The sequence below is a fragment of the Eschrichtius robustus genome, chromosome 21 (genome assembly GCF_028021215.1).
Source record: "Eschrichtius robustus isolate mEscRob2 chromosome 21, mEscRob2.pri, whole genome shotgun sequence".
In the NCBI taxonomy this organism is placed as follows: Eukaryota; Metazoa; Chordata; class Mammalia; order Artiodactyla; family Eschrichtiidae; genus Eschrichtius; species Eschrichtius robustus.
In genome coordinates, this window is record NC_090844.1 from 24,429,972 (window position 1) to 24,445,514 (window position 15,543).

The 15,543-nt window shown below is 35.0% G+C and overlaps 1 protein-coding gene across 1 annotated transcript in view; it reads right to left on the reverse strand.

Moving 5' to 3' along the window:
• TEX15 (testis expressed 15, meiosis and synapsis associated) overlaps positions 1–15,543 on the reverse strand; it is a 70,797-nt gene that overhangs the window by 6,726 nt on the left and 48,528 nt on the right. The window contains 3 exon segments of the mRNA XM_068532271.1: positions 1,259–8,637; positions 12,326–12,488; positions 13,355–13,501. Of these exon segments, the coding sequence (XP_068388372.1) occupies positions 1,259–8,637; positions 12,326–12,488; positions 13,355–13,501 (7,689 nt within the window).

A 15,543-nucleotide genomic window follows, 5' to 3' on the forward strand; every position in this document is an offset into this window, starting at 1 on the left:
TGTTTGTTCCAGACTTAATTTTAAACTCATTTCTCAAATAATGTCAATAAGCATTGTGTCTTTGGTCACATTACTTTCCATAGCTTGGATACCCTCTTCATTTTTTTACCTTCATCTGATAACATTTTTTCCTTTAAGGCAAAGCTTTGATCTGTGTCTTTCTATGAAATCAATGAATAAATCTCTATTTTAAAAAAATTTTGCTTTTCTTCTCTACACTTACAACACCTTTTTAGTAACACCCTCATTTTACTCTTGATGTGGAGTACACAACTTGTGTTGTTCTTGTGTTTTGGAAGTATGTTTATAAACTGGTTGTTAATTAAGCATTTTCCCACAAACACAGTGCAATAAATGATTTGTTTCCTAGTCTCTAGAACTAGAGTTTAACTAACGAATACAATTAGAGTAAGCTGAGAAAGAATCCTACTTTCCATTTTGCGTATAGGTCTCTCTTTCTTCACTTCTGACATGAGAAATTCTCAAAAAATTTTGAGTAGTCTCCGAGGGTGGAGTAGGGGCAATTATTAATATGGGCTCTGGAGCTAGACTGCCTTGTTTTATATCTAGGCGCTTCTGTTTACTAACTTTGTGACCTTAGGAAAGTTATTTAACCTTTCTATGCCTCAGTTTCTGTACTTTTTAATAAGATAATAACAGTGCCTACATCATAAGCATTCTGTGAAGAATAGAAAGAGTTAATGTTTGTACATTCATTAGAACGCTGCCAAGTATTTAATAAATGCTATAAAAAATTTGTTAAATAAAATGTACTTATGCAGGACTAACTCCTTCACAATCGTCTATTTTAAAATATCTGTACTATTTCTCTGTGTGGATGATAATGGTCAAGAACACAGACTCCACTGTCAATTTTTAATATCCACAACATTAAGTATAGCCTCATTATATAGAAGCTACTCAATCAATACTTGGTCACTCGCTTAACTCGCATTCATAATAGGGACTTTTCATTCACACCCTTCCAAGAAGTGTTTTCTAAATAAAATAATTAATTTGCAAGTTTAAAAGTAGACATTCGCAAGGTTATCTCTCACATATACAAATCATTCATATCATTTTATAGATAATATGGATTGTTTAATCCAATAGTTCAGTTAGTAAATTCATTTTGCAAGGCAGTATTTAAAGCATTCTCAATTTTTACAATTCTGCAAACTACATACTTGTTTGCTTAAAGAGTAGACTTGTTCTCAAAAAGAATACCTACATAGGTTTCGCTTAAAACATTTGTTACCTTTTGTTTTTTACAACTGGAAACGGTAGTATATTCCTCTTGCTCCTGAGGGTCTTCACATTTGTCTACAGTGAAAGGCCGTTTTTTAGAGGAATTTGAAACGTTTTTCATTATGCACTCTGAAATTGAGGGCACCTTCACACAAGTACTGGACTTGTTGATATTCTTCCTAGGTTCTACATGAATATTCATTTCTTCCTTTCTCTCCAGGTGGAAAGTCTTCTTTCTGTTATGTCGCATTTGGCACAGGATAAAGGAAATGGTTAATTTAGCATCTTTAGCACATATTATCTTCATATGTTCAATAGTTTTCATGACTTTCGTAATATGGGCCATTTTCCCTAAGTCCTTCCGAGGGACAGCCATTACATTTTTGAGCAGGGTGGAAAACTGATTGTAGTTGTATTCTAACTCTGTCACAGTGCTTCCGTAATTTATGGATGCTATACATGGCACAAAGTCAATGTATGTGGAAATGGAATACTTAGACTTCTTTAGAAGTTTTTTTATTTCTGAAAGTTCTTCAAGTTCTCTTGAGAGCAAATGAAGAGCATAGGAGCAATTAACAGCTTCATTATATTTGTAGATAATATCCAGATCTTTCTTAAGTTCAGAAATAGCAGTCTCTATCACTTTCCAAAGACAATCTGTTGAATCATCTTTAAGAAATGAGAAAGAAGTCATTTTTTCTTGGCACTGAACCAGTTCAGGAAGAAGTGACAAATCAAACCAAAGCATACCTCGAAACCTCTGTTTGTCTAGTTTCTTTGCCATTGAGTTTTTAAGAAAGTGAACTGTTTCTGAGAGCATGACGATTTCAATATAGGTTTCAATGGCCGCAGGTTTTAAAATTACTGCCCCATGGTTGTGGTTTTTCACCATGTCCAAAACATTTTCTTGTGTGATAAAAATATTATCTATGTTATCTTCTTGCAGCAACTGAAAGTATTCTTTTAAAATTTCTAAGTGATCGGTACATCTCAAAGTGAGTTCCTGTAGTTTTTTAAAGTCTGCAAATTCAGCTTGATCCAATATTTCACTAATACAACAGATATCTGGATGTGAAAGCAAAGTACTGTTAAACCTAGAGTTTTCTATGCTAATTGTTGCTTTGTTTACTAGAGCATTTGACTTTCTGGAAGCAATCATAGTATTCTCAAGCCCAGTACTGGAAATGCGTTCACTGCTTAAATCTTTAGACAACGTATCCCATATCTTCTGCAACTTAGAAAAAGCATGTTGATTCATTTTGAGTAGTATTTCTTTGCTGTTCTTTCCTGAGTATTCTTTGCAGAAAGACTCTCTCTTTTCCTTCCAAACGAGACTTTTTGCAGCATCAAAAAAGATATGTTCCAGACCATAAAGAGATATTTTAATACTTACTGCCTCATTGCTCTTGATAAAATTAACTTTTGAGGAGATCATTTCTATAATAATCCATAGGTGGTCTTGTTTCCCTGGACAGGAATCATTTTGGGGAGAGTCCCCATACATACTGATCAGATTTAATGTACTTTTTCTCAAGGATTCTAGGTCTCCTAAACTATCTCCAAAGTTAACTCCACAGGTAAACGGAACAGAAAGAGAAAAGTCAAAGCAATCAGAACAATGTTTCATTATTGCCTCACACTCGTTAATCTGTCGTTTGTATTTTAAGAACGTGTAGTATGAACTGTTTTCTCTTTTGGTTTCTTCAAACACTTCAACCAACTGATCATGATAGTTTTGCAACTCACAGAATGCATGATATTTTAACCTGCCTTGAAAAGCAGGATAGAAACTGGATTGTTGCTGAAACCCACGTGGTCTGCCAAGCAGCTCACTGTACAATGTCTCATCATACCAAAGCAAGCTTCGGAATGTTGGCTCACCTCCTAAGAGCCTTGTTTTGTTTTCAATGAACTGAATAGTTTCCATCATCATTTGGAGTTCTACCAAGGAGTCAACAGCACACGGCTTTAATTTGTGTCTGCAGTTATTCCACAGGTTTTGGTCTACCAACAGGTCTCTTGAAATCAAGATTTGTTTAAATGAACATTCTTGTTTTCTTTCAAAAGCTTCAACAAATAAAGGGAGAATACTTTGACAAACTTTAGTTTCTTCCTGTAGAATCTGCAAAGATGATGCTTCATCTGCCCTCTTCAAAATTTGAGCTATCTTAGCTATAGGAGCCAAAGTATTAGTTGAGCAATGTTCTTCTTTTAATTCATTCATGTATGATGTAGGCATCTTCGGAGGAGGAGAGACGCTGGAGGTTTCAGAGTGGGCATGTAGAAGAGGCGTATGATTCATTCCTGTAATGCCTGGTTTGGAATTAGAGGCTCTTCCTGAGTGCATTGTGGAGTCAGACTGAGAGTCATGACTAACTCTTCCCTCCTCTTTCTCTCTTTCGTTAAGCTGATTAGAAGCAGTGTTACTCAAAGAGACTGCCTCAGTAGCATCTTTAATGCTTAAATGAGAATCAATCAAGTTGTTTTTAACTGTTTTCTCACTTAAGTAGGAGGATTCTTCTAATGTCTTATTCTTTTGATTTTTGTACTCAGTCTTAACACTTGATCCTTCAGTCACGTTTCTGTGGAATGAATCTTTTGCTTTCTCTGCTTGTTTATCTTTCCACGTTTTTCTGTCCCGAATGTCTTTCTTTGCAATACATTTTGGGGAAGAAGAACCCTTTATGTTATCTTTTAAGAGCAAAAAACTATCATTGGAAAATAGTTTCTTCATCATATTGTCCTTACTTTCTTCAGTTACTGATGTGAAATCCAACTCAGAATTCTCAATAACATTTGTTCCATTCCCGTCTATGTGGAAGCAATTACTTGAAGCGCAATGTTCTGTCTTTAGCAGCTCCTTTCCAGCGCATCCTCGTTGACAGTGTGGTACAATGGTAGACACTGTTGAAGAATCTACAGCAAAAATGCTCTGTTTATTCAGGTAAGATTGTGAAGATTCTCCCTCACTGTCTGTCACTAGAGTGGCTGATAACAATTGAGGAATACTGTTACACTTTTTGCTTTTTATCAGAGTTAGAGTTAATGGGTCCATAAGGAAGTTTTCTGTTATAATGCCTGGTTTGGAGCTCTCATTAGGAGGTGTCCATTTTTCTATAGGAAAATTTACTTCCAGGTTTCTTGTATAACCAGATAAAATAAGGTTATTTGGCTTGTCGATATCAATGTTAAAAACATGCGTCACACTTGATTCTAAGACCGAAATAACTATATCAGTTTTCACCTTTGTGTGGGCTATACAAGTTGCATCATAATTTTTGTCCACGTTAAAATTTACGTTGCTTTCTTTTATGCAAGTTAAAGATACCGAATTCCTTTTACTTATTACTTCATTAGCTTCAGCAGAATTGTTTTCTTTTGTTGTACCCTTAATATCACCATGTGCTGAATGGTTCTTAAGCTTTTCATATTTACTAACGTTAGATAAAAACTCTGCATCGATTTGATTTTCTTTTTTAGTTAGTTTCTCATCTGGGCAGTCTGGGGAAGAGAGACACCCAGTTTTTCTAGAAAAGGGCTGAAGTTCTGATGATCTGGGATTTCTCAAACTGCTAGTGCTATAAGCTGACTGACTTGCACTTTGGGACGTGGAACAGAGGGCTAACTGCGATTCAAGATACTCTCGATCACAATATCCTCTCACGCGAATAGTGGTGGGACTTCTGGAGACACCGGACACATTCTTCTTAGAAAGGCAATTTGTGACTCTCTCTCCACTTGTTTTATAAGACTTGTGGTTTGATACATGAGTTAATGATTTATCAACTTCAAATCCCAAAGCCCTGTTCTTTCCAGGTTTGTTGTATTTTCTTTTTGACAAAAATTGCTTAGTGGAGTAATATCTTCTTTCAGACACAGAACTATAACCTTGAAGGTCACAACTTTCCCAGAAATTATTGCATATTACTGCATATGCTCTTGGTAAAGGGCCCTTTCTTTTCTCTCCCACTTTAGCTATAAGCTGCAAAGACGTGTGAACTCTTCTATGAGCTTTTTTTAAGTGAAGAACAGCTCTGTCAAGTTTTCTGGAAAGACATCTGCTTTTGCATAAAGATGCTTCGCTAGTTAGAATATCCAGGACACTCCTAATGCGTTTTTCTGACCGTGAAAAGGTTTCAATTCGTCCTTGGGATAATGAAGAAAAACGTTCCGACGAGTCCTGACTGGTTAGCCTCCTCCTCTTCCCACAAATTTCGTGACGTCTTAAATCTTTACGCGGTATATTCTGGTCCCTAAAAGGTGTACGTGGCTTTCTTTTGCTAATTCTTGATTCTGTGTCCTTTTTACTTCTAGTATCATTACAATCGGTTTTTGACTTTGTAAAGGAACGCCTGCTTTCGTTATTTACTGTTGTGACATTAGAAGGTTCAGTAAGCAAAGGTCCCTTGTTTTGCTTTTCAGACACATGACTCACGTGTGTATTATGACTCAAGTCAAAACAAAGTGAGGTTTCAGATTTACTCACTAGTCCTGATCCTTGCCTTACATTACCAAATTCACCTTCAGACGGATGATGTGAATTTTCACCAGAACACTGGGAATGAATTTCAAATCGTGGAACTTCCTCCTCCTCGTCCTTTATTTCTGATTTTATGGCTTCAGTTCTGTATTTGCAGAAATTATCTTTCAATGCAAGGGGTTCAACAGCAGGACTGAATCCTTGCATAAATACATTAGTAATCCTAACTTCTAGATCAGGAAGTAAAATTGGGTTGAAGAGCTCTGCTTTGTTTTTTGCTGTAGAGAAATAAAAACTACTTTCCTCAGAGCAATGCTGATCGCTATTCTCCCTCCTTGTGGTGCTTTTCAAAACTTCTGTCTCCCCATTAGTGCTTCCTAACAGACCTTCCCAATCGATGCGAGACTTCAGAGCCTCATATGAGGCCCCGAAGTCTTCATAGAGCACATTTCCATGGCTATGAGCGTCCTGTTGAAATAGAAAAGCATTGTCACTCCGTTCTGATCCTACTTCAATCTCATTATCCAATTTGACGCTTTGAAGAACTGAGTTGTCACTTACTGACTGATGAAATGAGTTGTGTAATTGATTTTTATCCCTATCTGTTTCACAATCAGAAGCCCTATATTTTACTAACAAACCAAAATCTGGACTCTCAGAAGAACAAGTTTCTTTAAACTGGTATCTTAGGTGATCTTCGAGATTTGTGCCTAACGCAGGCACTGGAGCATCAGCTATCTGAACTGCAGCATGTGAGGCTGTATGCCCTGAAGAACCTGCAATTTTGGGAACTGTTGTGGAAACCAAATGCTCTACAGTCCTTCCAGTATTTTGAATATCTTCTTCTTTTATGGCAGTTACGATATCTTCATTTTCTAATAATGTAGATTCTGTGGACACATATTTTTTTCCCCAAGTCAAATTAAATGTAGTAGAAAATTCTTCAGAACTCAGAATTTCTATGCTATTGTAATCTTCATTCTCCCTCCTTTCATCTACAGTGGTAAAATTTTTGTTTGCATGAAAACTCTGCTTCTCATCTCCATGTATATTCCTTATGTTGTCTTCTGTAGACAAAGCAATGTCTTCCACTTCAGCCTCATTCTGGTTTTCCTTATCATTCTCTCTCTGTTCTCTGCAATCAATATTCAGGTGCACATCACTGTTCAACTGTGAATTACAGAACTGAGTGTGATCTTGACCTTTATTGTTAACTTGAGAATTTTCTTTGCAGTCTCTTTCACTGTTCTCTAAGGACACTGGATCATTTCCAGTTCTCCTTTTAACACATATATGTTCTCTAGCTATGCTGCAATTTGCATTATGAGCTGTTTTAATGTCATGAGATGAAGTAACAGCCGGCAGTTGTTTGGCCTGGAGAATGTCTTTTGCTTCCTGGAACGCATCAGTCATAACACTAACACAGTTTTGACCTGGTTTTTCCAATTTCAGTTCCATTAGTTTTTGAGAAATGGTAAAACTTGTATCAATGTTATCTTTGTACTCTAAAGAGTGCTGAGGATGCTTTTGTGGAAGGTTCTCCAGTCTTGGAGTAAGATGATTTTGTATTCCCAATACTAGATGATCTAGCTCATACTTCTCCTCTGTGGTAGATGAGAAAGATTTTGGCTTTTCTAACCCTTGAGTAATTAATATTTGATCACAATTTTCCACCAAATAATCAAGATTCTCATTCTCTTTGTACTCTTGATGCAAAGAAATATAACTATCTACTGGACTGATTTTTGTTTTATTAGTAAAAGAATTATCAACTTCTTTCCATAAATTTTGCTTTTCTTCATGTTTGGAATTGTCTTCTGGCCCAGTGAAGTTTCTCATCTTTCCAATATCTTGAATGTACTCATGTATGCTTTCTTTGCTTTGGAGTGGAAAAAGTGTAGGCATTTGGTGACCAGTCTGATATACAGTTTTAAAATTAGAAGACTGTGATTCTGGAGAGATGTGACTATTACACCCTTTTGTACAAGTATTCACTGATTCGTAAGAGTCATGTGGCTCACTATTTTGTTCAATTAAAAGTGGAATGTTGCTTCTCTGCTGGGATCTCTGAGCTTTTTCTCCACTGTGTTTTTGGGTTTCGACTTCTGAGACTACATTTGGCACACACATTGGGAAGGAAAAATTATCCTGGCTCTTACACTGTTCTGCCATGGTAATTTTATTGGGAGCTGTACAATCATAGGTCTTAGAGCCCATGTTGTGAGCCTGGGTTTGTGAATCATTCAAAGAAATTTTGAAGCAAGGGGCATCCAAATAATTAGTAAGAACAGTCTGATCACCAGGCATAACTTCAGATGACGAGGCAGGATTAGTTGGCATAGATGATAGGTTTATTTCTGAATTAGCAAAATCTAAACTCTTCTCAAATGGTAAAATCTCATTTAAACCTGTAATAGTATTATGTTTTCCCATGCTTTCTTCTCTCTTCATCAGTCTTGGGTCTTTGATGAGTTTCGAAGTAATAACTGTGCTTGAGCCAATATTGTTATGAAGGGGAAAAGCAGCAGCCAAATCACTTAAAACATCTTTAAGATGTGTCAAATTTAAGAGGTCACCATTATTAACACTTTCTCTGGTATCACTGGGAATAAATGAAAGACCTGAATCATATGCATGTACTTGAGAAGTGTCTCTACATTCTGCTGAATTGTGCTCCATCTGTCCCCTGTATGCTTCAAGCACAGAAATGTTTTCATTTTGCACATTTCCATAGGAGTTAGAAATATTTGAGTTGTAAGGATTTATCTCTGAATTTAGTGCACTGCATGAACAGTTTTCCTGAACAAATGGATCTATAGGTTTCCCGAAACGCTCAAAGGTGACAGCAGCATCTTTTCCTTTTCCAATTCTTTTGGCCACTGTACAGTTTTTCAGAGACCATGTTCTTTCTGTGGAAATAATAAGAAAATAAGGAAAAACAGGAACAAAAAGTGTTTCTTCAGGCAACTCTATTAATGCAAGTAAACTATGTCATGAGTGGTTTTAACTGAAAGTCCATCAAATAACCTAATGATGATTAAAGTATGTTCTCAGCAGAAAAAGCAAGAGAAGAGGATGAGTAACCGACCAATAAAGTATAAATGACGTAGCATGAAATTCTGCCCTATAGACCCATTATAAGTATTTGCCATGAAAAATTTGAATTTTGACAAATACTAAGAAATAGAAAAATTAAATAGGAATAAAACCATGTTGCTCACAGACTAGGTATTTCTTATATTAATTTCCTATATGCAGATATTTAATAATAGAATCTATATATTATTAGGTAAAATTGTCTCCCTCCAACTACTGTTACCTTGCTTCTTTTCCCTCTACCACAGGAGAACAAAAATGGAAAGGAAAGAGGAATAAGGTAAAGAAACGGCGGGGGAAAGATCAAAAAGGGTGCACAAAATCCTTCCCAGGAGCCAAAGCAAACCACTACCCCTGCTCCATTATGAAATAAATATTCTGGCAAATAATAAATATAAATAAAAACCTGGAAAATAGAAGCAAATTTTCTTTTTATAATTTATAGAGATTTATTCCTAAAATTTCATAAAGCACTTCATGTAATAACAAAGGAACATATAAAAACACATATTTAGCAAGTAAAATGTTCACAAAGCATTCATAGCTAAGTAATACCATGAAAATACCATTGTTAAAACAGATTATTAATGAGAGGTTGCTCATGAACAATATATGAAGTTATAATCATATCACTGGGAACGTACCATGAAGTTCTTTTTCACAGAATGTTAAAAAATAGCTCTGTTGAAGATTTCTAAATTATATAACTATTGTGATTATCCTTTTAATTACAGTAAGTTATAGTGGAAATATGTTCGAAAATAGAGACGTGGGACTTCCCTGGTGGTGCAGTGGTTGGGAATCTGCCTGCCAATGCAGGGGACACGGGTTCGAGCCCTGGTCCGGGAAGATCCCACATGCCACAGAGCAACTAAGCCCATGCGCCACAACTACTGAGCCTGCACTCTAGAGCCTGGGAGCCACAACTACTGAGCCCACGTGCCACAACTACTGAAGCCTGCGTGCCTAGAGCCCGTGCTCCGCAACAAGTGAAGCCACCGCAGTGAGAAGCCCATGCACCGCAACGAAGAGTAGCCCCCGCTCGCCTCAACTAGAGAAAGCCCGCGCGCAGCAACGAAGACCCAAGGCAGCCAAAAATAGACAAATAAAAAATAAAATTAAAAAACAAAAAAGAAAATATAGAGATGTAGTGCTTAAGCTGGAGTGGACAGAAAAAAACGGAAGGTGGATCCCTATACCTCCTTATACTGAAATAAAACAAAATTCATTAAAAAATAAAGCCATAAAAATACTGGAAGAAAACATGGAGGGATAGTTTTATAATCCTGGGGGTAGGAAAGCACTTTTTAAGCATGGATGGAAGCCAGAAAACCAAAAATGAAAAATGATGTCAATTACATACAAATTAAATATTTTAATAGGTCAAACCCATGATAAAACTTAGAAAAATAAACTGGTAAAAAGAATATTCTGAATGAGACAAACTTAGTACATAATTACACATATATTGGAATACATAAAGAATATACAGATATCTTCAAAAGATTAATAGAAAGACTATGCAATAGATAGTTGGGCAAAGTACTTAAACAAGAAAATCACAGGTTAAGTAAAAATTGTCAACAAACACAAAAAGATGTCCAACCCCACTAAATACACAAGAAGATTCATATTAAAAAACCTTTTAGATGGCAAAGATTCTGAAGGATAAGTAATTACCCTTTTCAAGATAAAAACACTCAACAAACTAGGAATAGAAGGGAACTTCCTCAACAGGGTAAAGGACATAAAAAAACCCCACAGCTAACATCATATTTACTGGGGAAAGATGAACACTTTCCCCCGAGGTTCAGGAACAAGCTATATACCTAAGAGCAAAGAAAACACATGTCTACACCAAAACTTGTTCAAGAATGTTCTTAGCATAATTATTCATAATTGCCAAAAGGTGGAAGTGACCCACATGGTCAACTGATGAATGGATAAGCACAATGTAATGTATCCATGTAACAGAATATTTTTCCATAAAAAGGAATGAGGTACTGATACATGCTGCAACATGCAAGAAGTCTGAAAACACTGTTAAGTGAAAGTCACCAGTCATGAAAGGCTACTATTTATGACTTCACTTAATGAAATGGCCAGGCCAGGATAGGCTAATATATAGAGACAGAAAGCAGATTAGTGACTGTGTAGGGGTAGTGGGGGGCTTAGGGGAAAAGGGACATGAGAGCTTTTAATGGGTAAAGAGTCTCTTTTTTTGAGGTGATAATGGTAACATATCACACTCACTAGGCTGGCAGAAACATTTTTTAAATTTAGTTTTTATTTTATACTATAGTTGATTTACAATATTGTGTTAGTTTCAGGTGTACAGCAAAGTGATTCAGTTATACATATAAATATATCCATTCTTTTTCAGATTCTTTTCCCGCATAGGTTATCACAGAATATCGAGTAGAGCTCCCTGTGCTATACAGTAGGTCCTTGTTTATTATCTATTTTATATATAGTAGTCTGTATATGTTAATCCCAAACTCCTAACTTATCCCTCCCCCTTACCTTTCCCCTTTGGTAATCATACATTTGTTTTTGAAGTCTGTGAGTCTGGCAGAAACATTTTTTTAAAAGTATATGGGGGCTTCCCAGGTGGCACAGTGGTTAAGAATCCGCCTGCCAATGCAGGGGACACGGGTTCGAGCCCTGGTCTGGGAAGATCCCACATGCCGCGGAGGAGCTAAGCCCGTGCGCCACAACTACTGAGCCTGCGCTCTAGAGCCCGCGAGCCACAACTACTGAGCCCGTGTGCCACAACTACTGAAGCCCGAGCGCCTAGAGCCCGTGCTCTGCAACAAGAGAAGCCACCGCAAATGAGAAGCCTGTGCACCGCAATGAAGAGTAGCCCCCGCTCACCGCAACTAGAGAAAGCCCACCTGCAGCAACAAAGACCCAATGCAACCAAAAATAATAAATAAATAAATAAATAAATTTATTAAAAAAAAAAAAAGAAGTATATGTACTGGCAATGATGTAGTGTAATTAGGTAACCTGACACAACCACTTTTGAAAACTGTTTGACATTGTCTTTGGATTAAGTTGCACATTCCTGATGTAGATGTATACGCTATAGAAAAACTCTTGCACATATGCGCTGAGACACGTACATGAACATTTAAAACAGCAATATTTGGAATATGAAGAAAACTACAAAATGTCAAAACATCCCCAGAGGAATAGTGTATAGTCACAAAATTGAATAATGTGTGTGTGTGTGTGTGTGTGTGTGTGTGTATATACAAATATATGAGTGAAAATGAAGAAACTACAGTTATACATATCAGTGTGGAAGAATCACACAAACATAACACTGAGCAAAAGAAATAACAAAAATAGCTGCAATGTAATTCTAGATGTATAAAATCGAAAACAGGTAAAGAACAACTATTTTGCTTAGATATTCATAATGTATTAGAAAATCATATTCAGAAGTTGTAAGACCAGCACAAATGTTACTGAAGTAGAAAAATACATGTATCTTACCAGCCCTCTTAGGAACTCCTGTTGAGAGGAATCTCAAAGATGTCATAAGGTGTCCATTATCTACTTTTTGACCAATAAATTTTACTGTTACTATTGCATATGGAAGACACTGCCTAGGTTTATCTACTGGCTTTGAAAGATCATCATATTCATAGAGGTATACCTAAAAGATAAAGAAGGAAGAGAACATTTTTATGCTGATTAATTTTTTCAGACTTGAATAAGCTCCTGTTTTAAAAAATCTAGATAACTGCATGTTGTTATTTATTAATCAGCTTCCATACAGCCCCACTCTCCCTGCCTTCTTCAACCCTAGTTTTCCTGAAGAGGAATTTTTTTCCTCACAGCATATTTTTTCCTTGATAGGCTTCCAATATCAGCAGAAACAAACACAATCTGTTTTTAAATAAAAAAGTATTTTTTCATTAAAACTTCAATGTTTTGCATATGCTGGGAACCACTATATTTTATTTGGGAGGAAAAGTCAATTAGAAAAATAACAATAGCTTAATATATCTTACATGTGGGAGCATATATATATTTCTAAAATATTTATCCTCATTTAATCATATATATTATATATAGTATGTATTACATAATTTAATCTTCTATAAAAGATTAAAGGTCTACTAAGTGTCTCAGTAACATATGACAGAAAATTACTGTGTAGTAATTAGTCTACCATGTAATGACTAATACATAAGCCTTTTCTCCTTTTGCGAAGATCAATAACATTTCAAAGTAGCCTTGTTTGTTTTGCAAGTTAGGAATTAATCTATGAAACATCTAAATATAAGCAGCCACTGTACTTAGAACGAAGTTAAATGTAAATCTGGAAGCCTCTTTATTAATGTTCCCAGATCACAAATATTAAAACAACTTTTACTATCTATTTATTTAGGTCATATTATGGTGAATGAAGTAAGAGATTTCCATTTAATATTTTTGGGCAGTTGTTTTAAGGCTTGTATCATACAGTGTGAGGCATGTGACTTTCAAGTTGTCAAATGAACCAAAAAGTTAACATACTGCTGAACTGTAGGCTTGTAGTTCAATGGTATCTTTCAAAGAGGGTATACTTCTTGACATATGGCAGTCAAAGTTAGGAGAAGGATCCAAAGAAACTTTGTTTTTATCCATTGAAGGCTGAATTTTCTTCACTTTTCCAAAAAGAACCTGGAAAAAAAAAAAGGCAAAAAGAAGGTAAATAAAAATATTCCAAAACGCTTTAAACTCTCATACTAGGAAAGTAAAGCTAGCTTCTTTTTTAAGGAAAGAAATTCGAATGGAGAGATAATCCATGTCCCAGATGAATGGCATGACTTATTGTAATTATGTCAATTCCCCCTTAAATTAAACTCAAAGACTACAATAATTCCAATAAAAATTTCAGAAAATCCATTTGTAGAAATGAGTTTTAGTTTAAAAACTTCCCTGGAAGACTAAACAAGAATAACGTATACAATTTTGGAAATAATTTTTTGAAATAAAATTTGGGTCAGAAATAGAGAATGATGGAACAGGAAAGGTGACATACACTTCCAGATATTAAATACTTTTTAAAAGAATGGTACTACCACAAAAAAGGCAGAGAGGGGAAAAAAGCCGCACAAAATAAAAAGCCCAGATAAGTCCAAGCATCTATAAAAGTATAGTATGATATTAAAAGCATCATTTGAAATAAATGAAGCAAAACCAGATTATTCAGTAAATGGTGTGGACTTGAAAAAAACTAAATTCCTCTCAACCTATAAACCAAAATAAATACCAAACAAGGTAAACATTTAAGTAATATAAACACTGTAGAAAGAAATACAAGCAAATATTTATCTAACCTCCAAGTGAGGATTCTTTTCTAAGCATATTGCCAAAAAACCATGAACTAAAAACAAACTTCACTGTAAAATATTCCAAAGCTTCTGTACATCAAAAACAAATGAGTATAAAAATTTAAAAAACCATGAACTAATTAAGTGATAAAAGGTGGGGAAAAAGTGCAATTAATATGAAAACAACTACAAATTTTATTTAAGTCAGCAATTCTATTACTTTTATTTTTTAATATGCTAATAATTCATTCAAAATTGAAAACAATACTAAATGTAATGTGGTACCCTGTACTTGGATACTGGAAGAGAAAAAAACATTAGTGGAAAAACTGGCAAAAGCCGAATAGTCTGTAGTAAATAGTACTGTACCAATGTTAGTTTCTTTTCATTTTATTTTATTATTTTTTTTTAAATTGAGATATAATTGACATACACACCTGTTAGTTTCAGTTTCTTAGTTTTAACAGAGGTGCCATAGTTATATGAAATGTTAAAATTAGGGGAAGCTGGCTAAATTGTATACAGGACCTTTCTGTACTACCTTCATAATTTTTCTGTACATTTAAATTTATTACAAAATAAAATGTTTATTTAAAAAAGAAAACAATAAGTGATAAAACATTATACACAGAAAAGCCTAGCTCTCAACATTCACTTTAATGAATTGATAACGCTTATGAATCAACTAGAAACAAAGAAAGGAAAATCCAAGAATCTAGCAAAGGATATTAACAGGCAGTTCACTAAATACTGTCAATGAATATACGCAGAATGTTAAGCTCAGCAATAACTATGAAAAAGAATAAAAAACTGAACCAACAATGAGAAACTATCACATATTAAGACTGGCAAATATTTTTAAAAAAATATAATACACAGAGTTAGTGATGGTGTGAGATAACAGACATCCCCCACAGGCTGTGGAAAGGAATGTCAATTAGTACAACCTTTCTCAGGACAACTGGGCATTACATATCGAAAGCTGTGAAAGTGTACACATACCTCTGACTCCTAATTTGACACATAGGACTTAATCAATTAATTCTTAGCAAATAATCACAGGTGTGGGTAAAATGTACCTACATGAATAATCAAAATAGTATTTAAAAGTACAAAAATAAGAAAACCAAGTAATTTATATCCCAACATTAAAAAATGTGTTGCACAAATTTATGGTAGAGTTGTACAGTGGAATACTATGTAGTCGTTCAAAAGGATATTACAGAAGAATATTTATTTAATGACATGGAAAATGTTGATTTTATAATCAATGAAGAAAGCAAGTTACATAATATATAAAGAATGTATTTTAATGACCATTATACAATGCATATCCATATATATGAGCAGAAGACTAAGTATAGGTATACAAAAAAATTGTGTCGTTAT